Source organism: Ambystoma mexicanum, chromosome 2q (assembly GCF_040938575.1).
Source record: "Ambystoma mexicanum isolate Mex_15411 chromosome 2q, UKY_AmexF1_1, whole genome shotgun sequence".
NCBI classification, from domain to species: Eukaryota; Metazoa; Chordata; class Amphibia; order Caudata; family Ambystomatidae; genus Ambystoma; species Ambystoma mexicanum.
The window spans coordinates 217,752,777-217,776,946 of record NC_090924.1 but is presented as its reverse complement, the minus strand read 5'-3'; the positions used below and the strand labels follow the sequence as shown (position 1 = coordinate 217,776,946).

The 24,170-nt window shown below is 47.1% G+C and overlaps 1 protein-coding gene across 3 annotated transcripts in view; it reads right to left on the bottom strand.

Annotated features, from left to right (window-relative positions):
- Window positions 1-24,170, bottom strand: part of VPS35L (VPS35 endosomal protein sorting factor like) — a 1,734,364-nt gene that overhangs the window by 1,258,917 nt on the left and 451,277 nt on the right. For all 3 annotated transcript variants that reach the window (XM_069647157.1, XM_069647156.1, XM_069647158.1), the window contains exon 9: window positions 18,407-18,463. In XM_069647157.1, the coding sequence (XP_069503258.1) occupies window positions 18,407-18,463 (57 nt within the window). The remainder of the gene's footprint in view (window positions 1-18,406; window positions 18,464-24,170) is intronic.

The window sequence follows — 24,170 nt, the reverse complement described above, 5'->3', positions numbered from 1 at the left end:
GCTTTTCCCCTCGTCGACGGACCATATGCGATGAACAGTTGTCGAGTAGACCTGAGTTCCTGTGTACGATGTAGGTAAAATTTCAGAGCCCTCTTAACGTCCAAGGTATGAAGAGCTTTTTCTGCTGCCGATGATGGGGTCGCGAAGAAAGTAGGTAGAACAATGGACGAGTGTTTGTGATACACTGTCGGAACTTTTGGGACGACGTAGGATTAGTTGCCAGGACCACCTTGTCCTTAAAGAATCTTAAGTATGGTGGGTCTACGACCAGCGCTTGCAGTTCCGAGATTCTCCTAGCTGATGTGATAGCAATTAAGAATGCCAACTTCCACGATATGAATTTCATGTCCGACGTGGCCATAGGCTCAAAGGGCGGTTTCATTAAGCCTGCCAACACTGTGTTGAGACTCCAAGTTGGAGGGAAACGTTTTACCGGGGGAAAAGTTCGAAATAAACCCCTCATTAAGTGTTTCACAAGTCTGTCGCTGAATAGAGGAGACGACTGTCTCTTCCTCGTGAACCTCGAGATGGCCGCCAGGTGCACATTTATCGATGTGAAGGATAAACCCCTCTCCGCCGAGAGAATCAGGTAAGGTAGAACTTGTTCCGGCGTCACCGTCAACGGTTGTAGGCCTTGCTGTCCTCGACAGCATTCACAGAACCTCCGCCACTTATAGGTCTAAGATTTGTTGGTAGAAGGGGCTCGAGCCACCTGCAGAATTTTTTGACAATCCTCCGAAACGTCTAACGCACCGAACTCCGAAAAGTCAGGAGCCAGGCTGCAAGGTTGAGACTGTCCGGGTCGTGATGCCACACCGTGCCTTTGTCCCGGGATAGTAGGTTCGGGACTCTCGGAAACGCTATTGGATGTTCCAGCGACAGGTGAAGCAGGTCGGAGAACCACGGTTGCCGCGGCCAGTACAGTGCCACTAGAATTACCCGGCAACTGTATCTGCGTATCCACTGTACTGTCCTCCGTATGAGGGGGAACGGAGGAAAAGCATAAAGGAACATGTCCGTCCATGGGAAGGAGAATGCCTCCGCTATGGAACCTTCCTGAGGCCATCTGCTTGCGAATTGCTCACATTTCTTGTTGTCCTTGGTTGCGAAAGCGTCCAGAGGGGGGTGACCCCATTTCTCGAACACTTTCCTCAGCTGAACTGTGTCCATTTCCCATTCGTGTATCTGGGCCATGCTTCTGCTGAGGGAATCTGCTTGCGAATTCCTCACTCCCGGGAGATAGTGAGCCACGATGGAAATCTCGTGCTTTAATGCCCAATGCCATGTTTTCTGGGCCTCTATGGAAAGAGTTCTTGATCGCGTCCCTCCTTGTTTTCTCAAATAAAACATGGCTGTCGTATTGTCGGTCAGTACTCGTACTCGCGATCCCTTGATGTGTGGTAGGAATGCCTTCAAGGCCCATCGTACTGCTCTGAGCTCTAACACGTTTATGTGTAGGAGTGACTCCGTTGGAGACCAGCGACCTTGCGTTTGAAGAGTACCCATATGAGCTCCCCATCCGGTTAGGGACGCATCCGTGACTATGGTTCGCTGAAACTCCGGTTCCTGTAGGGGTACACCGTTGTTCAGATTGTGGAAACTCTGCCACCACTGAAGGGTCCGAAGCAGCTTGTCGTCGTCGATGGTTATCTTGTCTGACCACGATCCTTGGGCCTGCGTCCATCGGTCCGCGAGGAATTCCTGGACTGGCCTCATGAATAGGCGACAGTTTGCCACTAGATGGATGCAGGATGCCATGGCCCCTAGGACCGAAACGTATTTCCTCACTGAGAGGCTGTTGGTTTGTCGTAATCGGCTCACCAGCTGATTGAGTTTTGAGGTTCTGTCGAGAGAAGGCTTCACTAGCCCTAAACTGGGTCTCGAACTGTGCCCCCAGGAACACCAACGTTCTCGATGGCCGCAGAGAGGATTTTTCGAAGTTTATGGCAAATCCCAGCTGTTGTAGAAGCTGCATGGTGGCTTGCAAACTTGTGTTGGTCGACGCTGGGGAGGATCCCCTTACCAGCCAGTCGTCGCGGTATGGGTATACGTGGTGGCCTTGCTTCCTTAGCCAGGCTGCTACTGGGGCCAGGCATTTTGTGAACGTTCTGGGGGAGGTCTTGAGCCCAAAGGGAAGAACCGTGAACTGGTAGTGAGTCTGCCCTATTACAAATCCCAGGAATTTCCTGTGTTTCCGACACATTGGAATATGGAAGTACGCGTCCTGTAAATCCAGGGACGCTAGAAAATCCCATTCTTGAACAGCGCGGATCACTTCCTGCAGCGTGAGCATTTTGAATTCTAGGCTCTTTAAAGACTTATTGAGATCGCGTAAGTCTAAAATGGGACGCCATTTGCCGTTCGGCTTTTTTACGACGAAGTATCTTGAGTAGACTCCTTGACTTCTCTGTGATGTTGGAACTAATTCTATCACGCCCTTTGCTAACATGAGAGTTACCTCTTGTTGCAGTATCCTCAGATGGGAATGAGCGGTGAACGCAGGTGGAATGTGCGGAGGGCTGTGCTTGAATTGTAGAAAGTGCCCGTTCCTTATAGTGTCCAGCACCCATTGATCCGTCGTTATTCGTTCCCATTCGTCGACATATGCTGACACTCTTCCCCCCCAGAACGGTGTGTTGTCTGTCACTGCTGATCTTTATTTTGCTGGTCTCTCGACGACGACGGATAGGATGGTCTCTTCCTGGACGTCTGGAAGTTCCGGCGTCGGTTTGCCGTTTGGGAAGCACGCCTGTATCCCTGGGAGGGGTAAGCCGACCTGCCAAAGGATCTGTCTCCAGACGCAGAGAATCTGGAATTACCTGAAGCCCCTCTAAAGGGACGAAAAGACTTGTAGCTTCGGCCACTCTGGAGGGCACCCAATGAACATGCCGTGTCTGAGTCCTCTTTCATTCCCTTTAGGGCCTCGTCTACCTTCTCTCCGAATAGAAGGTCTCCCTCAAAAGGCATATCTAATACTTTGCATTGTAGCTCTGGTCTGAAGTAGGTACACTTAAGCCATGACTGTCGTCGTAATACGACCCCATTATTGACTTGCTTGAAGCCTGACTCAGCGAGGTCCACCGCAATGTTTATTGCGTGATTGGAGGCTTCCTCACCCTCTCGGACAAGTAACATCGCTGCCTTCCTATGCTCTTCCGGAAGATGATCCAGCAACGGCGCTAGCCTGTGCCACATCTCTCTGTCGTATCTGGCTACAATAGCCAGAGAGTTTGCGGCCTTTACTGTGGTTGCTCCCACGGAGAGCACTTTTTTGCCAAAGGCATCCTGGCGTCTTGCTTCGTTTTCAGGCGGAGTCGTGCACTTGTGCTGGGCCTTCGCCTTCCTCGCCGCTGCCGCCGACACCACCGATTCCGGCGTTGGTTGGGAGGATAAACACTTGGGGGGTAGACTCTGGAGCCTTAAACTTTTTCTCGAGGCGTCCTTTCACTGCCAGCTCCGAAAAGGAGTGACGCATTGTCTGCAACCCCTCCTTCCACACGTGGTCTAGCATTGGTATTGAGAACACAGACCTCCTTCTCTTACCCATGTGGTCGAACATAAAACAGTCCTTTTTCTGTTCTTCCTGGGACAAACCAAATTCCTTACACGCCTTCTCCATCACAGAATGGAATGATGCAATGTCGTCCAGAGGGGACGGGTGAGCTGGGCTTCTTGGGGTTTCTAACTCCACCTCTGACTCCCAGGTTGGATCCCTGAAGGGGGATGAGATATCCGACATGGCTCCCCTGTCAGACTCCGAATCTGGCAGCTCACCTTCCTCTTGGGGTGCCAGTGCTGAGATTGCCGTGCGTAAGTGCGTCGGTGGAAGGGACGGGCCCGGCTCGTTGACGGGTGACTTTGGCAGGTTTGCCTGAGGTAGTCTCTGGTCCAACGACTGTACCAAAGACTGAAGCGTGGACAGAATTTCCAACGAAAAAACAGATTGAGGATTGAGAAGAGGGGCAGATACCGGTATACCGGATCCCCTCGTCGACGACTTGTCAACCACTCGTAGCCCTAGGTCTGCCGGGCCAGCTATTCTCCCGCTCTCATCCTCCCCCGAGGACAGCGACACAGCCTGTTCTTGCAGTAAAGTATCCGGGGGGATTGGATCAAAAACTTCAGGCCTCCAAGCTTCCTGTAGAACCCCCGTTGACGAGGCCACCGTCGCAGTCGTTGACGGTGGGACGGTGGATACCACATGCGTCAGTGGCAGGGTGGCCGATGACTGGACCGCCGTCGACGACAGTGACTTAGCAGGTGGTTTAGACGGTCCCGCCTTTTCCACACTTGGCCTGCCTTTACTCGACTCTCGACTCGAAGTCGATCTATGGTGATCGCCCGAGGAGGATTTCGGCCTTTCCTTGTCATACTTTTTTGATGAAGATGACGATTTTTTCAACGAGGACTCTCTAGCTGAATGACTCCGAGATGACTCTTTTTCCGTCGGTCGAGATTTCTTCGCCGGTGGTTCCGACGAGGCAGCGCGGTGTGATGTTTTCGCCGATTGTGTGGATCCTACCTCCGAAGGGGGGTATGCCCCCGCTCCATCATTCAGCCATGCCACCAGCCGACGATTTCGGTCTTTGAGGGTCTTTTGAGAAAACCCTTTGCATATGTCGCAGTTATCAGCCGAATGATGAGGGTGGAGGCAGTATATACAATCCATATGTCCGTCCCGCTCGTAAACTTTTTTCAAGCCGCACGTCGCGCATGGACGGAACAGCGCTTTTCCTGCCATGGAGGAAAAATGTCCTCGAACTCCAACTCCAAGTACACAACCTTGTACAAAATAGTAAGACGACGCGAGGAGATCCCACTACTTTGGAGACGGTTGAAATCTGAAGGGGAGCCGCGGGGGCGGGCCTCTTATACTGGGACGGCCTACGGAGCATGCGTAGGTGGGTCCTAAAAGGACGTAGATAGGACACAAAAGTGTCGGAGGTTTTCCTATAGGAAAAGGCTATATATGTGTACCGAGGGTCCCAGTCTGACGACGGGGAATATTCTAAGCATGTGAATCCATGAAAGTTCCAATGCTGGAGAAAATACATGACGCAGACTTCCCTTTTCGCAAAAGAAGCTTGCTCGTGGTTTTAGAAAGCTGAACTTTCGCACAGAAGAAAGAGCACATGCTGTTTTGAATCAGCTGTAAAGAATGAATCATGAAATTGTGATACATACTGCTGAAATGCAATGCCTATTTCCATATATAAAATCTTGACACAAAGAATAGTTGTGCTGAGGTAGCATGGTAAAGCGACCACGCAATGTCTACAGTTTTGCACGTAACGTCTGGAAAATAAGGTATAAATATGCAACCATTTTGTATTGTCATTCAGAGAGGCTTACGATGGCTTGCCCAACGTGTCATTCCCAATTAAGTGCAATTAAATTGTGGTTTGCAGAAATGTGAATTTTATCTCTGTTTTGGACTCTCAATCTGTTTCCTTCCTTTCCAGACAGGGCTGAACCCAGAGTGTATTTGTAATTGTTTACACACTGAATTCTTTTTACTGGGTCTTCATGATAAAGCAAGCATGAGAAGTGCTGGGAGGATAGATCAGTGGCAATGTGCGCGCCTTGGAAGCAAGACGACACGAAGCAACGCAGGTTCGATCCACGGGTCCGCGCTTAGAAACCTCTGGGTGTTTAAACGCGTTATAAATACGCAATTAAGACAAACAAAAAAACAATTACACAACTAAAAACACAACAAATTCCTGTAACAGCGCCTCAATGCCCGTGGGCTGCGTGAGCGCTTTAAAAATGTAAATTAAAATTAAAAAAAATTAAAGTGTTATTAGGTGGCTAGATTGGCATTTTGGTGCTGCCAGTCTAGTCATTTCACACTGTGGTATAACATTTTTTACAAGTCCTATATGATAAAGCAAACATGATAAGTGTTATTACATGTCTAGGCTTGCCTATATTGCTGCAGCCAATTTGGAGATGCTGTTTTACAGTAGGATGACATTTTTAAATGGCAAAGAGGACATGGCAAGAGTATGTTCTTAAGTGGAGATAATGGCATATATTGGCACAGCCAGCTATTACATATTTGCTTATAGTAGCGTTACTGGCATTATGCACAAACCAAACATGAGTATATTCTTATATAGGAATACTAACATATATTGGTGCAGCCAGCATGGAAATGTATGGACATGGGCAGCATGAAAATGTTTTTATATTGGCATATATTGTGGGGAAAGGCATGAAAATGCGTGGAGAAACGCTCCTGTGCACTGATTTTGACTTGCATCGATCCGATTTTTTCAGGGGTTACCATACAAAACTGGTTGCAAACTGAATTATTAGTGATTTTTTTCACAGAAAATGTGCTGTACAATACACTATTTTAACCCATTATTCAAAATATTTATATAGGGAGAAAACACCTCCCCGCCACAAACTCCCTTCGGATGGTTCAGGGTCCCTTGCTATGCTCAGTCGCTCTCGCATATTTGTGGCAAATATTTATGCCCCACCAATTAATGGAACAGTTGCCACGGATGCCTGTGGGCTATAGAGGTCGTCCCTTGGGTAGTGAGCAGGCTTCTTTTCTTCATGGGGGACTTGGCTCCAACGATTAAGAGCCCTGCTTTTATCCACAATTTGGGCTGGGAGCATGCCAAAGCACATCAATGGTAAGGATCTGCACTATTCAAACAGGCAGCGACTATTCAATCATGAACAGTCACTGGCTACTACATCTGCCCAGCAACAGACATGAACTGCCCTTTAGCCCACAAAAGCCAGAGCTTTCCCCGGCAAAGGGATTTCTATGTACAACATTTCCTGACCTTAGAGAGTAGGAAGTCGTCCAAGGAACAATATGGCCAAAGAACAAGCAAAAAACCTTGTGGCACAGCCATCCTAGGGTGCTAGCCACCTTTAGTAGCCATTCACTTTAAGTGCAAAAGTGCATGAGTAAAATGTCACAAAAATGTTAAAAACCTCACTGCTGCCACCAGCTTGTCTTGGGCAAATTGCAAATGTAACCAAAAAAGCTATTATATTAAAAGTTAGAATGATATAAAATATCCTAACTGCACTTCACTGTAAGGTGATTTGTCCATTTGTAACAATACAAGAAGTCACAAAACGAGACATAGGGCCTCATTACGAGTATGGCGGTAACCCGCTGGTGCTACTGGCGGATTGTCGCCGTACCCATAACACCGGATCTGCTGCCTGGACCCCACAGGAACGGGGACTCTGAAGCAGCGGCACCGTTGCTAACGGTGCTGGTGCTTCCATGACAACTCTGCCTAATTATCAGTTTATGTTTTTCTGCATTCTTCACCTTACAGTGAAGTGCAGTAAGAATGTTTTGTTTCCCTATAACTTTGGTTTGAGTAACTTTTTGGTTACTTGCATAGTGTGTGCAAGACGTGCTGGTACTGGCAGATCTTTTTGTATTTTGATCGATTGATCGAGACAAAGCAGTCGGATTTGAAGGCTTACTATTTCTTAATATGCTTAATATGTTAAATCATAGGCTTATCATAGAATATACCCATCTGTACAAATTCAGGGGGACAGAAAACATGTGTAAGACAAGGATGAGAGCTGTGCCTAAACAATTCATTAAGTGTCTAGAAAATGTAATGAATAACATCAGACATGAAACCGTTAAAAACATGGAATTTTGAATTACAATGATTCTTCGAAAGAGTTACTACATCTGCAAAGCATCTAAACATGTTTCGACCCCTTCAAATGTTATTTAGAGGGTCTTTGCCAGAACAGTGTCCCTCCTAAATCTATAAACTATGATTCTTGTCTGTAATTTATAGATTCTGGAAGGACATTGCGTCCTGAGGAAGTCCCTCTAAATAACATTTGAAAGGGTTGAAACATGCATGTAGATGCTTTGTAGATTAAGTATCTCTTTCCAAGAATCATTGTAATTTAAAAATCAATTTCTTTAAAACCATTTCATGTCGATGATTAGTTAATGAATAGTCAAATCAGTCCCTAAACAAATTCAAGAACATTTGCCTTGCCTTCTGTAGTCAGACATCACCCATGAGGGCATTGTTCATTCAGTAAAATTACAGACCACAGCATTTCAAGTGGGTAGTTTTGTGTGCCAATTGAAGCACATTAGTACTTCCAAATATACATATGTAATCTGTGTCATGTCATGTGCTTGCAATTTGTGGTACATTGGCATGACCAATGCTAGGGAGTTTTACACAATTTGCTGTCTGTGACCGAACTTGGAAAAGCCCACATTTGGTGACAGGGTTGTATCCCTTAGATCCAACCTGAACTACCCAAATGTTTGGTAGCAATGGCTGAGCAACCAGGATTAGTCTAGGATGGAGAAGGGCTTTAGTGAGGCACACAGTAACTAGAGCATACACTTAGTTTAAGTAAACACACACCCTAGATGTTATATACAAATAGTGATTTATTTTATATGCACCAAGGCGCCAGAAGTAAATCAGCTAAGTACTAATCACACAGTAGTATCACAGAAGAATTAAAAAGGTAGCACACTTTAAATCAAAGTAAAGCAAAACAAAGTGAGAGAAACTACTGACACCAAATAAGCAAACTTTAGATCAACTCCTGCAACTTCAGTTAACCCCCTGTTTAACCAATCTTTAAAAGTGCAACCCTGTACTAGGTGAGTCTCACAGAATCAAGGGGGCACTAGGGGTTCAGTAACCAAGGATTGCGGAGGAAAGGGGCAGGTAATAAGCAGTCAGCCCATAGTCTATGAAGGTTTCTTCAGGTTAGCAGGTCAGTAACAGTTAGTTTAGTAAGTGTGAGCCCAATGGGTTGCTCACCCCAATGGGACTCCGGGTGCCCTGGAGGGGGGTGCAAGTAACAGCTTAATTGCAGCTCTCCCAGAACACAAGAACAATGCAGCGAGACCAAGCTAAGTACCTATGCTCAGGACAGCACCTTTTCAATTAAGAACTTGGTGCAGTAGGACGGTCCCCAAGGTGAGGTGACAATTCTCCCTGGTTCGGGTTTCTAGGCCCGGGTGTCTGAAGGAACTTTGGAGGGAATAGACAGATGGACTCGGGCAGTGGGACTTTCAGCAGTGGATCTTCACGGCACAGGTGTGTTGGATCCCTTCACAGGCTTTGGGTCCTGGGCGGTTGTTGTCCAGTAGACTTCTCTTCAGTTCTCGCTTAGGGGACGTCTAGAAGCGGAAAAGAGTCACTGCAGACCCAGAAGGATGTCCACAAGATTTCAGCTGAAACCACACTTCACAAGACGTTGTACAGCAAAATGGCATAGGTCCCAGGGTATTCAGAGGTTGCAGTCAGGGAAGGTCACAGTTCTTCATGGGATGGCGCAAAATGTACGTTGTCTTAAGACTGGTTAGGCCCACCAGTTCAAGGGAGGAAGTCCTCTTCGAGAGATCTTCCCTGTCGCTCGGAATTCAGTGTCGGATCAGCGACTCAATGGCTCTGGAGGTCGCTTGGAAGTTGCTGTGATGTCCTTCTACCAATTCCTCTTCGGATCTGCAGTCCAGTGGTCGACTCAGAGGTTCAGCTCCAGGACCCTCACGTTTTATGCAAGAAAACTGGCAGAGCCCATCAATCACCAGACAAGCCTCTCATGCAAATCTTGGGGGTGGCTGTCCGAAGGGGACAGCCAGCCTCCCAGTTCAAACTGGTTGCAGACAGGCACACTGCAGGACAAAGACCAGGGGAGTTTTGTCCCCTCCCCCACTTCCTGTCCTTTTAGGCACTCAGAGCTTTTGCAGGCTTTCCAGGGGAAGCCCGCCAAAGACAAAAGACCCATCAATACCTCTTACACCCAGGCAGGTCTAAGAAGGTGCAAGTAGTAACAAGTCATCATGAACAGGGCTTAGAAAAGTACAGCCACTATTTTACACAAATGGTTTGTCCCCTACCACAGCTGCGAAGATAGCATGTGGTAAAAGTCCACAAAATGTTTGGCAAAAAGGTACACTGCCACCGGCCTGTCAGATGAACTTGTACCAGTAACTAAAGGTTACTGAAACAGTGAGAAAAGGAAGACAGGTTGCCTCATTACGACCCTGCCGGTCTGGAAAGAACGGTGGTGCTAAAACAGCTGCCACCGTTCTTTCCGGACCGGCTGATTAAGAGACCTGCAGGCGGGAGGTGATCTGACCTGGCGGGTTTAACACCACCCGCCTGCAGGCAGACATGGAAACACCGGCTCCGTCATAGACGGAACCGGTGGTTCCATTGTCCCCATCCCCATGAGTCCTATAGGGCTCCATGGGAATGGGGACTTACACAATTCCGCCTCTGGAATTCCCCGGGTCACCGGGGTCGTAATGTCCTGGTAATTCCAGGAATCATGGAGGCGGAATGGTAATATGAGTCCGGCGGTAACCTGGCGGTTTTTCCGGCTCGGTTACCGCTGGACTCGTAATGAGGCCCAATGTTTCCCATCAGAACTCCACATAAGTTTGGGTGTGCTGATCTCACCAAATAAAATACAGGTGGGACAAAAGGGTGTCCCCCCCCCTGCCCTGGAAACATGTGTTATCACAGGGAAAATAAAAAGGAAAGCTCATGGAGCTTGAAGCAACACTGCACAGAAAGTGCTGTGTGCTGCACTAATAAAATGTAGATGCCAGAAAACATGGAGGAAAGCAGAACTCCATTACAAGGTACCCAAAAGAGGTAAAAAGCTTTCCAAAAAGAATGAGTGAGGGTGGAAAAAGGTTCCCACTCAGGAGAATTAGATAAAAACCAAGAGTCCAGCAAAAAGTGCTGTGGGACTCACAGGTGGAGAGAATTTCACTCAAAAAGGAAATCTACTTTAACAACCACTTTGAGAAACCAGAGGATATCCTCACACCTACTCCACCTGGATCCTCCCCTCAGGTGACCAGGGAAAGGCCATCGCTTTTGGATCCTGAGCCTGGGGGAGCAGATGCGAGGATGGATCACCTGGGTGGAGGGTCCTTGGGGATTGGGGAGAGGATATACACAGGCGAGACTGATATCCCCATTTCCAAATGAGAACCAACATCACCCTCCCCCTGCCTTTATAGGCTGTTGTTAAACCTCTCCCCTCATTTCCTCTCATTCATTCTACTATAGTACTGAGATGAGGAAGAGGCAACTAGGAGTAATGCACACTAACAGATCCTTTCACCACTCTAGTACTGAGATGGGAAAGGGGCCTTCAGACTGGTGTAATGGTCAGGCATGTCCAGAGTGCTTCACTAATTGTGGTCATGCAATTGGGCTTGAAGACTCACACATGCAACCAGTTAAACAGTTGCAAGTGTATAAAAGATGGAACCAGAGAGATCAGAGAGAGACCAGCAGGGAGGCCTGCTGAAGGAGAAGTCCTGCGGAGTACGAGGCAGCCGAGGGTGGTCCTGTCGGTAAACCAGGATGCCAGCGAGAACTGGAGGAACTGTGGTTCCGGGGCCAGGAAGGAGCGTGCAAAGGCCACAGTATTGGAAGCCTCATTGGTCGGTGCCTGCATCAGGAGCTGCAGGCTGGAGAAGAAATCCAACCATTTTAAGTCACCGGCAGCACCGGCGGGACGCGAGCAGCCAGCAACCCATACAAAGAGAGAGAGTGGGGCTCGACGTTCACTGAGAACGTATACGTGGAACAGAACAGGAGGTGACAGCCGCCCAGAGGAGACGCCTGATACCGGTGAATGAGGAAAGGGGAACACTCGAACAGGGGCGCTAGTGATGCTGTTACGTGGCAAAAGGGAATGCCGGCTGAACAAGAAGTAAGGTGCAAGATACGGTGAACCAAAGTAAATGGTTTTGAGGATTACTACAAAGTGTGAGCAAATAAGTACTGGAAACTATTGAATACCGAACTGAATGAACGCTTCTGAGCAGCATATGAAAGCTTTTAATAAACCAATGTGCAAATGACAAGTTGGTGTGAAGAACGAATACCATATATTGCAAGCCAAGAGCGAATCCGATGACATGCAATTTAAAGCAAGTATGGGACAGTGCTGAGGAGTGTGAGAGCAATGTGGTGAAGGGAAAAGAACACCACAAAATGAACTGTGTAACAAAACTCATGGTGGCAAATTCCAGAACCTGGCAAAGAGTGAAACACGTTGTGGCAAAGCCAAAAGGCTGTCAAAGAGAGAGCCAAGTGAGTGTGAACCAGAACATAGGTGCAGCTACAGAAGAATATGTGTGGGCAAGCAAGCCTAGGTAGACCGGTTGCGTGACCTGTAATGGGTGGACCGTGTGGTCCGAGAACTGTGCCTGGATCGGGGATACCCTATCTGTGAAAGCCAAAGAAATATACAGAAAGCAATTGTCTGAAAGAGATCGCTGAGGTGAAGCAGAAGAAAGAAATCTGTATGAACTATTAATAACTAGAAGGAGTATAAAGTAGACCTGGTACTGGTTTTGAATATTGAGAGACTGACCTTAAGTACGAGTTGGCATGCTGATGTCTTGGAGAGGAAGAATCCTGTTACGCTCACCTGATGTCCACGGGGGCGCCACACGACACCCGATGAGAGGCTGTGCACTATCCTGGACCCCTTCTGCTTGTTTGTATGTTGGCTGGTGGACAGATCCTATGACAGGAGAATTGAGGTTCAGTACCGAGTCTGTGATGAAGACCCCCACCTCCCACTGATCAAACCCCTTCCCTTGGAGGTTCTGCCTCACCTTGGTTTCATGTATGTTGAGCTCTCCGTCCTGCGTCTCTGTGCAGGAGCGTTTGGTAGTTGGGGGCTTTCAGAGGGCCTAGTTACTACACTGGTCCTGTGCCCCTTGTGTCAGGTCCAGTTCGGCTGTGACACCGACTCTGTTTATCTGCTTATAGTGTTCAGGTAAGTCTTTTAGTTCAGTTCCTTCTCCTGTCTTTTCTTCGTTCCCTGTCTTTTCGATGTTGCTCAAAGTCTCTTTCTGTCTTCCACAGGAGTTATTGCATGTGGAGCTGCTGCGCCGGATGAATAATGCTGAGGTAAGTAGTTTAGCACGAAGCACCGCGCCGCTCAATGTGACTTAGTTGCTAACCTGCCATTCTTTATTTCTTGCATTTTGTTTCAAGATGCAGTGTGCTGACGATCCGGAGTGAAGCAACCAATAACCGGTTTTTCAGGTGATTGAATTTTGGTGTTGGCGAAACCTTTGAGTGCTGATGGAAGTGCGGATGTTCGTAGGAACTGCTACTCACAGGTAAGCTCCCTTTGGTACTGCTGTTCGTGTTCTTGCAGGCTGCGAAGCACTCCGGAGGTGGCAAGACCGCAGAGCGCTGATGGAAGTGCGGATGGAAGTATCACAGGTAAGCTTCCTTTAATGCTGTTCTTGCAGGTTCCCGATGGGATCAAGGTTGATGACTCCAGATGTAGCCGCCAGAAGAAGCTGATGAGCTGGATTTGGACACAGTGAGCGTTACGCTGCAGGAGTGCAGAATAACGCAAAGCATAAATCCCATTTCTGGCGTGGCTTATATAGCCAGCCACACCTAAAGATCGACCACACCCAAAACACTAGACTGCCAAGTTCAGTTCTTGGGGTTGAGTTAAAATAAGGACCTCCATGTTGGATTAAGGTCCAAAGTGGTGCCCAAGTGGTGCTTGCTTCATTCTGGATAATGAGCCTGGTGCCAAAGGTGCCAGGACTGACTCCATGTCCTCTGCTGATGGGTCTTTAAGCCCCTTGGAGTCTTTGGGGGGGGGGGGTGTAGCCTCACTGCTGTCAGGGGACTGTTGCCTCTGAGGTGGTCATGGTTAGATATCGTGAAAATCCTGAGACCAATTTTGAACTGTGTAGTTTTCTTGGGGAAGGGAACACAGAGACTTTGTGGAACTGTCTTGAACTTGGGGAAGGGGAGCTGGAAAGTAAGCCCAGAGCTGGAAGAAGCGCAGAACTTTGTGTTGATCACCATTTCATTTGATTATTGACATCCCTCCACAGATTTAAACTATTGTACAATGGGCTGCTACCTTGTTTCTGTTCGCGTACCTTCGGTTCGTGCACAGGGCTTTTCACTGATGATCGGTTCAACAGTGCTTTTACTCTACATTCTACTGCTACTGTTGCATTAGAGATAAGCGTTTGCGTGTACAGCGATCCGCTGTTTCTAGGTTTACTGAAACTCACCAGCTTTAATGAAGTGTTCTACTGACACAGCGAACCTGGAATTCGACTTCCACTGCTTCCGGCTTCACAATGAGGATTCCTTCTGCCCCTCAGGCACTCTGAAGTTTTACTTCACTTCAGGGTTAACAAGCATTCTTCTTAGTCCAGCACGGCACTGCTTTCGGCTGCGCCACATCTGCAGCCTGGAGCATGAGCTTCCTTGCCAAACAGAGGACAGGACCCAAACTGCAGGGAGTCCTCGTTCTGCTCTCAGCGCTTCACTTGGTCTACCACGCCTCCTCGGCTTCCAATTGCTCACACCTGCCGCTGCAACACATGATAGGTTCTCCTTCTCTTCTTTCTAGCTCGTTCTCTCAGCTCTTACACCCGCACTCTTCCTTGGCATGTAGCCCCACCTCTTATACTCCCTGGGAGTATTAAAGGTCCAAAAGGTGTGGGCCATTAAGTACAATTGACTGATCTTTAGGCAACCTATTTGTGGAACATGTCTGACTTCCCCAATGGTGCTCTTGCACAGTCTTCTTCGTCGTCTCAGTACCTAAGTGGTGAAAATACCTGTTGGTGTTTACTACTCCTAATTGCCTCTTCCTCGACTCAGTACTGTAATAGGTCACATGAGGGGAAATGAGGGGAGATGTCTTACAATAGCCTGTAAAGACCGGGGGTTGGGGGGGATTAGGTTGGTTTCCCGAGGCAAACGGGGGATACCATGTCTCATCTGTGGGCACCCCACTCCCGATCCCCCAAGGCCCCTCCCCCCAGGTGATCTCCTTCGCTTCTTCACCCCCAGGATCAGGATCCAAAAGCTATGTCCTTTTCCTGGCCACCTGAAAAGAGGCTGCAGGGGGAGTAGGAGTGAGGATACCCTCAGGTTTCTCCCAGACTATTCTTAGTTTCTTTAGGTAGGGAAATCCCACATTAGCATAAAGCAAGGTAGGTTTTCAACCATCCATCCTAACATTTAAGTAAATAAACCATTTTTGTATGAACTTTGAATTCGTTGTCTGTGTCTTGCTTCATGATGCCTTCACACCACACAAAACTGCTACTGTTTGAATGATGTAACACTGCTAAAAAAATCAGGACTGGCAATGTACAAGCACCACTAATGAGGCATGTTTTGGAAACAAATCATAATGTGATGACATTCACTGGTTGATCATCAATCAGTTATTTTCAGACTAACAATTTATGAACCTCAAGTAGACTTTTAAAATGAGTACAACATTGGATGCAGAGACTTCACACATATGCACAAGTTCTTAATGACCAAATACAATGGTCGGTTCTGCTACAAATGAAACGCCTTGTAAGTTGGACATATGTTTTTTCTGGTCTCCGTTAGTCTATTCCACCATTTAGTGCACATTTAAATCATATAAGTGGTTTATCTATATACATTTAAAAAATCATTTACATCTATCATTCCCTGAATTTCCACATAAGCCATAAAACCTACACTCATTGTCTTATTGAACTCCACATTTTAAACGTATGCCCATGCACATGTAGGCAAATTTGAGTTTACAATATACTTTAATCGTATTCTTCAACATTACTTTAACACACTGAAAAATGGCAGAGAAATGTCTTCTGCCCTACATGTTGGATTACCAACCGAGTTGCTGACCCATGTCGAAACTAATGGCGGGGAGCTTCCACAACCTCACATTGCTACTGTTGCACTCTCTGTTGGTGCTAATGCCAGACGACTGTTCTTCATGCCCCGATGCTACCCTGACCGTTATTATGTTTTCCCTGTATGATAGTGCAGGTAAGAATGTAGCGTGGTAACATTGTACACAGCAATAGCAATTTTGGGCTGAATTCATGTTATTAGAAGTGTACTTCTGCTATTTCCTTTCCTTCTAGACATACACCGGCATACAACATTAGAGCCAACATTCTTTTCCTGTTCCGGATCCCAATGAGACAGACTGGGATAAGGGTAAGATTCTTCATATCAACCTTTGTTCGCCCATTTTTAAAATCTCTCTATATGTAACAACTCGGATATGCTGCATGAATTTGTGTGGAGCACTGGCCAGAAGGCAACTAATTTGTTATTCTTGTTAATCAATATGTCTTTTTTTCAATTGGTTTGGGGAAGACACAGAACATAATTGACTGTTTCTTGTCATGTTTTCAAGGATTAATCATTCACAAGAGCCCACATGTTTTTGCTTTGGCGTACTGACAAAGGCTTGTCTTGAACAAGTGTACTTAAGTAGATGCTTCTAAACTTCTTTCAGAAATAATTAGATTGTACTAGAAAACATTTTATGGCTCTCTTTTTTGACAATATATTTAAAGTTGTGATGTTTCACAACCATAAACAACCTGGATATCTAGAGATGGCAGTGCCTGTTCAAAGTTCTCGGTGTTGAGACTGAATTCCATTCTTAAAATTAGATTTATTTCATGTACTCTTGTTTGTGAATATTATTTTCACATTGTGTCTATGGAGTATTGTTTTATGTACTCACAATATTGAGAAATGATCTGTAATTGTTTTATATATATTCCCTTGTAAGTACACTTAAGATTATACTAATTCGATCCACATTTTGTATGCTTTTTGGATGTTTTTTCTGATCTATTGTATTCTTTAGTAGGGATTGGCCTTTGTTTATACCTTATCAGGTATCAGTCCCTTACAGCACTTCGAATCGCATTTAGAAGTGCTTTCGTCAGACATCCTTTGCTATTCAGTGCTGTGCCCGATCAGTCCAGAGGAAACAATGGTTTCCAGTGGCTGGACAGTGCAACTATTTCACATTGTGCTAGAAGGATGCATACATTGCCAAAGAGTTTGGCATTGAACACAGTACAATGGAAAAGTACAGTCATTCGAATGTCAGGTCATTTTAGTGTAATAGGGAAAGGTAATGTTTAGTGCAACTTGGACATTCACTGAAAAGACAATTAAAACAACACAATACATTTGCTTTTCAACATCTCCTGCTAGAACCATGCTCTGCCCTTTGAATTACACTTGTGAGAGAGGGTATGCCCAGACGTGGGTGGGTCCCTTGCTCGCTGCGCCACAGAGAACCAGGCTGCACCTCACTGAGGAGGTCCAACAAGGCCGAAACATGTCTGAGGTTGCTTGGTTTTCTGTGCAGAGGGGACCTGGCCTAGCAGTTCGGGCTGGGCTGCTACCTTCGGTGGCAGCAGCTGCTGACTGATTTGCACATGGCTGGTCCCCTTTTGCAATGGCGCAGACGGGCTAAAAAACGGTGGTGTGGAAGGTTGCCCAGAGCAAATGCCAGTGGTTTAGATTCATTCGAAACCTTCCACCCATCACTTTTGTGGTCAGTTTGTTTCTCCTTGTGAGAGAGGGTATGCCCAGACATGGGTCCCTTGCTCGCTGCACCACAGGGAACCAGGCTGCACCTCACTGAGGAGGTCCAACAAGGACGAAACATGTCTGGGGTTGCTTGGTTTTCTGTGCAGAGGGGACCTGGCCTAGCAGTTTGGGCTGGGCTGCTACCTTTGGTGGCAGCAGCTGCTGACTGATTTGCCCATGGCTGGTCCCCTTTTGCAATGGCGCAGACGGGCTAAAAAACGGTGGTGTGGAAGGTTGCCCAGAGCAATTGCCAGTGGTTTAGATTCATTCGAAACCTTCCACCCATCACTTTTGTGGTCACTTTGAATTACACAACCAAGTTTCCTTTGAAATATACACTAAACCTTTCATGTCACAGCATATCAGAGGGGGATTGCCAGGGCTCAACAAATCAGTTTTGAAATAGTGCATGTGTTGACTACCTGTACAACCTTGCTACAACACAAAGCGGACACAATGTGTGATCCAACTGCTCTGGTTCCCGTTTCACCACTCAAATGAATTAAAGGATAGCGTGAATGGCACTGATTATGAATTGCATGTTACCGTAGTGGATCTCAGACAAGCTGCATGATCGGTCAATGCCACATCAGTTAGTAAATGCTTCAACAGAGGACCCGTCATGGAAGCCACCTTTAGGGGCATATGCAACAATTGTCTATACACCAACACTGGCCTGGGAATGTTAAATAAATGATACTTGTAGCATGCGTTGTTATCTTAGACAGAAAAGGCAGCCCCTTTAGTTTTTTTGTAATGTTAATTTATACACCCAATGAAACCAGAAGCAAGTTCTGAAGTGAAATAATAAAACTGTAATAAAAATGGGGTAGTCAGCCTGCAATCATGAAATTCTCACAGATACATCTGATGGAACAGTTTTCTATGTATGTCTGCATGATAGATTATGAATGTCTTCAACACACAAATGCTGGAGTCCTTGTTTGCTGAATGCAGAGACTGTACATGGTGTACGTTACCTGCTAACGTGCTACGATCTGCACACATAGATGAAATGCGCTCATAGACCAGCTTTCCTGCAACAAAATCAGAGTGTTTTTATTTTAACAATGTCGCAAGTGAGGGAAAAAAATCATAAGCAATTAACCTCAAATGTAACACTTTCAAATGTTTTAATTCATTCTAAATTAGTTATTTTCATTACATCTCGAATTCTTCCTCAGGATTTCCATGTTCCAAGAATCAAAAAAGGGTACTAAGTCTAACTTCCCCACAGTAACTATGCGTCTTAGTCTCCATGTCTCACCTATGAAGCAACCACCCCAAAGGTCACGGGTGCAGAGTTGGGATCCTTTCTGCAAATCAAAGCATCCTGTACTGCAACATGGCACATTAAGGTTATTAGCAAGGTTACCCTTAGTTTGTGGTATAGTAGGCAGATAAATAGCTAGTTTATCACAGTTTACAGCAATAATGTATTGGCAGAGGAATCACTCTTATCTCTCTTGACACCAGCCAGAGATTACTTTGAGATGTAAAAAGTAAACATACAATCCTGCCAAAAAGGCTTCGCATAACAACATTAGACAGGTCTTCCAAGTAGCTCTTTGTAGACGGTTTGGCCTGTATAGATGTGTAACTTCAGTACAAAGTAACACAGGCTTTAAGGATTCAGAGGGGCCAATACCCTTCACTCACAGTTCTGCAGGTACCAGTATAGTATGGGCAAAGCTGGTGAGTTAAACAAGTTGTTTCTTGAAGCAGATTTCTGCCATTCATAATGCCATAACATGTCTGTAATTTGCATCCAAACAAAGGGGCAGGGCAGTGTGCTTCTGAAGAGGTGTGGGGGGAGCTATAACTGATTGTTGGTCATAAGTCTTGCTGAAGCTACTCAATGTTCCTAAAACTTGTTTAAGGAATGCTACACTTCTCAACCTGGAGGAACCAAAAGCCATTGGCTAGAAAGCATCCCCCACCCCTAGGACATTCCTAATAACTACCCATCTCCAAAGGGCACTAATTAACAAATGTTTTGCTTCATGGGAACAGATAATCTTAAGTACACTGCTATTAAATGATAAGAAAAAGCTATCCCCCATCCACTGCCATTTAACTGCATGACATTGTACCACCTTTTGCTGTGGCAGATGTGGGAAATCAGGTAGAGGGATGGGGGTAGTAACACAAGGGGTATGTGGTGAAGGGTAAGGGTTGAGTGTGGAGTGCCTCTTCTCCCCATAGATGGACATGGTAAAATGTGGTGAAACGGGTAGATGCAAAAAAGGTACGTGCTGGATGTTGATGACGTTTAAACTCCTAATTTGTTCCTTTGACACAATACCCATGTGTTTTTTATTTATTATTTCCTTACTGGCTTACTGGCTTTTTTTCTATATGGGAGGGCTTGTTCAGACCAACCTGAAGCGATAGGCAAGGATTCCACCAAGTGAGTCATTACTCTCATAATGAAAGATTGAATGAGGGTGACTTAATTACCTCTCATCGCAGGAGGATAGAGGAGAATACATCTCCCCCCACTCTCCCCCCTCTCCCTCTCCCTCTCCCTGCCCCTCCGTCCCCCTCCCTCCCTCTCCCTCTCTCCGAATTACTGGTCAGTAGCTTAATGAGAATATACTCTTTAGTTAATGTTGGGAAACATTTTCCTTTCGACAACTTTCATATCACTTTCAATAGGACTCCAAGCATATCTGCTGAATGATATACGACCCAGGCCAATTTCTGGAGGGTGAGGTATTTTCCAAACAAACTTGCCACTGCAACTCCCATCGTTTGGGGAGAACTTGTCAGTCCGCAGGGGGACCAATGCAAGGGGGGCTATGTCCCCCCTATCATTACTTTCTGTGTGCAGCACTACAATACCCTTAATGCTAGCAGTGAGAGGGACCCTTCTCCCCTTTTTACTTTAAATAGTGCAGTTCAGACTAGATTGTGCTAGTGATACCTTCCTTTTACACTTAGGTACACACTTGTGCACCTTAACCCCTTTTTCTACCATGTGGTAGCCCTTTGTCCAGCATGGTGGCCAAAATGGCTAACGTCATTGTTTAAGACCTGCCTTATTGGATCACTGGCTTTATTGGCTTGTTCAGGGTTATGACATACCCGTATATAATCATGCCTTTCGCATTCTCTGCCCAGTGCCCAAGCAGAGCCTGTGTGTGCTCCGGAACGAGTTTGGACTGAGTAGGGGGTCACAGGCACCCTAACCCACATCCAGACCAGAATGTTTTCACAAGTGCATCTGGGATGGCTGTCTAGGATTCGGTAACCTCTCAAAGTTTGAATGCTGCAAGTCCTTTGATGTGGGCTGGGGTCTCCTCCAGCCTAGATAGATGCATAATTTCTTTATTTCAGGAGTATAATATTCCCATAAAAGATACCAATACAGCAATATATCAAATACATCATACCCACTGTGATGGCAAGTCTGTGAGTACCTTAACTAAAAGCCAGCATGAAGTCATACAGATTCAAATAGATAGAAAAAGTTAAAACTATTCAAACTATTCAGCTTTAACAAATGTGCTTGTAATGCTAAAGCATGTTCAATGTAAATATAAATAAATATAAATACACTGCACAGATTTCAAATTCAAAATCGATAAAATTAAGTAAAAAGCTACATGGGCGGGGCTCTGGGGTGCGTGGCCAGGCATGCCATCGAGAAGATGGCCACCTGAGTGCCTCCGGCATCGAGAGTCCGGAGAAGATGGAATACAGCCCGCTTCTGGGACTTAGACCCTAACTTGGAAGGCAGAATGGTGCATCAGACCTTAGCCGCCACATCCTACTGAAGTCTGCGACCCTGGAGATGTCGCCATTAATTGTTACGAGGCGACTTGTGGGAGCCACGTGGCTGGCTGAAAGATGGCAGCCCTGTGCTGGTACGGACTGTGAGTGGAGAGCTGTGCCCGCCCGGCGACTCCGACTACTGATCCCTGTCGGAGTTGTTTTTGGCGCAATCCATGTGTTGCGGTGGGCTGCCACAGCATCGCAGCATCGGCCTAGCATTACCTGCATGCAGTGAGGAGGAGCCCTGCACCCCGCACTGGGGAGATGCAGGGAGTGTGGGGACAGCGGAGGGGAGACCCCTCAGAGGCAGTGAGTCAGTCGCTGCCGGGGTGTCTCTGTGGATCAGCGAGCGGTGCTGTGCTTGCGGGTCAGGGAGAGTGAGAGCCCTCCCCTCCCCCAGACTGCCTGCTCCTGCAGTGGAGCTCCTCGGAGATGCCGCTGGGGGGGGACACAATGGTGATGGGGACGTGGAATGTTCAGGGCCTGAACTCCCCGGTTAAAAGAAAGTCAGTTCTAGGGAAGCTGAGGGACATGTCCCTCTATATTGTGTTCCTGCAAGAGACTCACCTGCTTGCTCAAGATGAAAGACGCATGAAAAACAGGGAGTTCCCACACCAGTATTTTGCCTCGGGAGGAGAGAAAAAGCAGGGGGTGGCCATTCTGGTGAGTTGGCAAATCCTGATCACGAAAGTCAAGGTCCTTCGAGACCTACATGGGTGATCTCCATGTGTGAAGGTGTGAAGGGTCTGCTCTGGAACCGCATGTTCACCTTGGTGTCCCTGTACGCTTCCAACGTTGGTAAAGACAGATGCCCATAGGAAAGCTTTCTACTCAAAATATTGCCATTCGCTGAGGGTCAGATCCTCCTGGGGGGGGGGGGGGATTTCAATTTGGTTCTCAACCCCATGGTAGGTAAGTCTCTCCCACCCACTAAGCTAGACTTCAAACACTCCACAGCATTTTGCCGTTTTCTCCGGGAATTGGATTTAGTGGATACATGGAGGATGGTTCACAGGGATGATAGGGACTTCTACTCACATGTCCACGGGGGCTTCTCGAGGTTGGTCCTGGTACTGATTCCCAGCGCGCTATACCCATGTGTCCGGGGTGCGGAAATAGCCATACGCTCGTTATCCGACCATGCCCCCATGCTGGGGGCCCTAGCAATATTGAATAGACCTGAGAGGCACAGGCGCCCCTGGAAATTGTACGATCCAGTGCTCAGGGACCCCATCCTGGCCGGGGAGATTGGTGAAGTAATCGCCAATTACTTTAAGGAAAACTAAAACTCTGGCCCTTCGCAAGCCATGGTTTGGGATGATATTAAAGCAGTGGCAAGGGGCATACTCATTAGTAGGACAGCAGCATACACCAGAGTGAGGAAGTTAATCTGCAAGAGGCTAGAAAAAGTGGTTGCCAAAGCTGAGCAGGAGCACAAGAAATCGGGGCCCCGCAGAGCAATGCGTGCCCTGAAAGTGGCGCAGAAGCAACTGGAAGCACATCTGGCAGATGGAACAGCTCAGGCAACACTGACAACTAGCCAGTTTTACTACGCCAAAGGGAATCGGGCTAATCACCTACTGGTAGCCAAGCTGTGCAAACGCCAGACCCGGAAATCGGTCCAGGCCTTGCGCGATAAACAAGGGTTGTTACAGCGGGAAGAGCCTGCCAAAATGGGTATCTTTGAAACACAGTTTTCTGCAGTATTTAAAGGGGAGCTCCCGCTGGAGGAGGTCCAAGCCCACTACTTGAGGGATGCACACTTATCTCGCCTCTCTGTAGAAGATCGGGAGTCCCTTGAGGCGCCTATACCATCGGGGGAAGTAGAATGGGATAAATCAGTGAAAAATAAAGTCCCGGGTCCCGATGGCTTTATGGCTCCTTTTTATATGAAGTTTTGCAGTGTTCAGGTCTCCCTGTTGGTGAAGCCGTTTAACTCTTCCATGATCTCCAAAAGGGTTACCCCGTCTATGGAAGCCTCGACGAAAGGCTTGCTCCCTAAACCGGGCAAGGACCCGTGCCTTTGTGATTCATATCGCCCTATTGCAGTCACTAATGTGGACTCAAAGCTTTTCTCAAAAATACTGGCCCGTCGAATGGTGGGGGTTCTGCCCGGGTTCATAGATGACGATCAGATGAGGTTCACTAAGGGGCGGGGGGTACAGAACAACAATGTGAGACATACATTGGGTTTACTAGAGGTGGGAAGGCAATCGGGCCTAGACCTGGGGATTATCACATGGACACCCATAAAGCCTTTGATACGGTGGCCTGGGGTTACTTGAGGAGGGTTCTGGAAAGTTTCGGGTTTGGGCCTGGGTTCATTTTCTGGGTCATGGTGATCTATCAACATCAATCCACACACCTCCGAGTTAATGGGGTATTGTCGACTAGTCTGGCCATCACCAGAGACACAGGGCCGGGCTGCCCGCTATCCCCGTTGATTTTCGCCTTATGCATGGAACCATTTGCCAACCGCATTAGAACTAATGAGGCAGTCAAGGGCGTGAGAGTAGGTGGTACAGATTATAAGGTGTCTCTTTATGTGGACGACATCCTGCTTACCTTGAGCAACCCTGCTTCCTCTCTGGCAGCGGTATTGGAAGAGATGGACGAGTTTTGCCGAGCCTCGGGCTTTCAGGTGAATTATAGCAAATAGCATGGACTGGACATGTCCCTCAGGCCCCAGGAGAAAGAGGCTATAGGAGCTCTTGCCCCAATACAGTGGACTCGGGACTCTATTCCATACCTGGGGGTTTGTATCCCGAGCAAGCCATCAGAGGTATATCGAAATAACTTTCACCCGCTGTTTTTGGACCTGATCAGTGATTTGGGCAGGTGGTGGCACTAGGAGATTTCCTGGTTTGGCCGCATCACAGCAGTCAAAGTGAATCTGATCCCACGCTTGCTTGACCCGAGTTCAGCTCTGGCAGTGAGAGTCCCAGACTCGGACACTTCAGGGGAAGA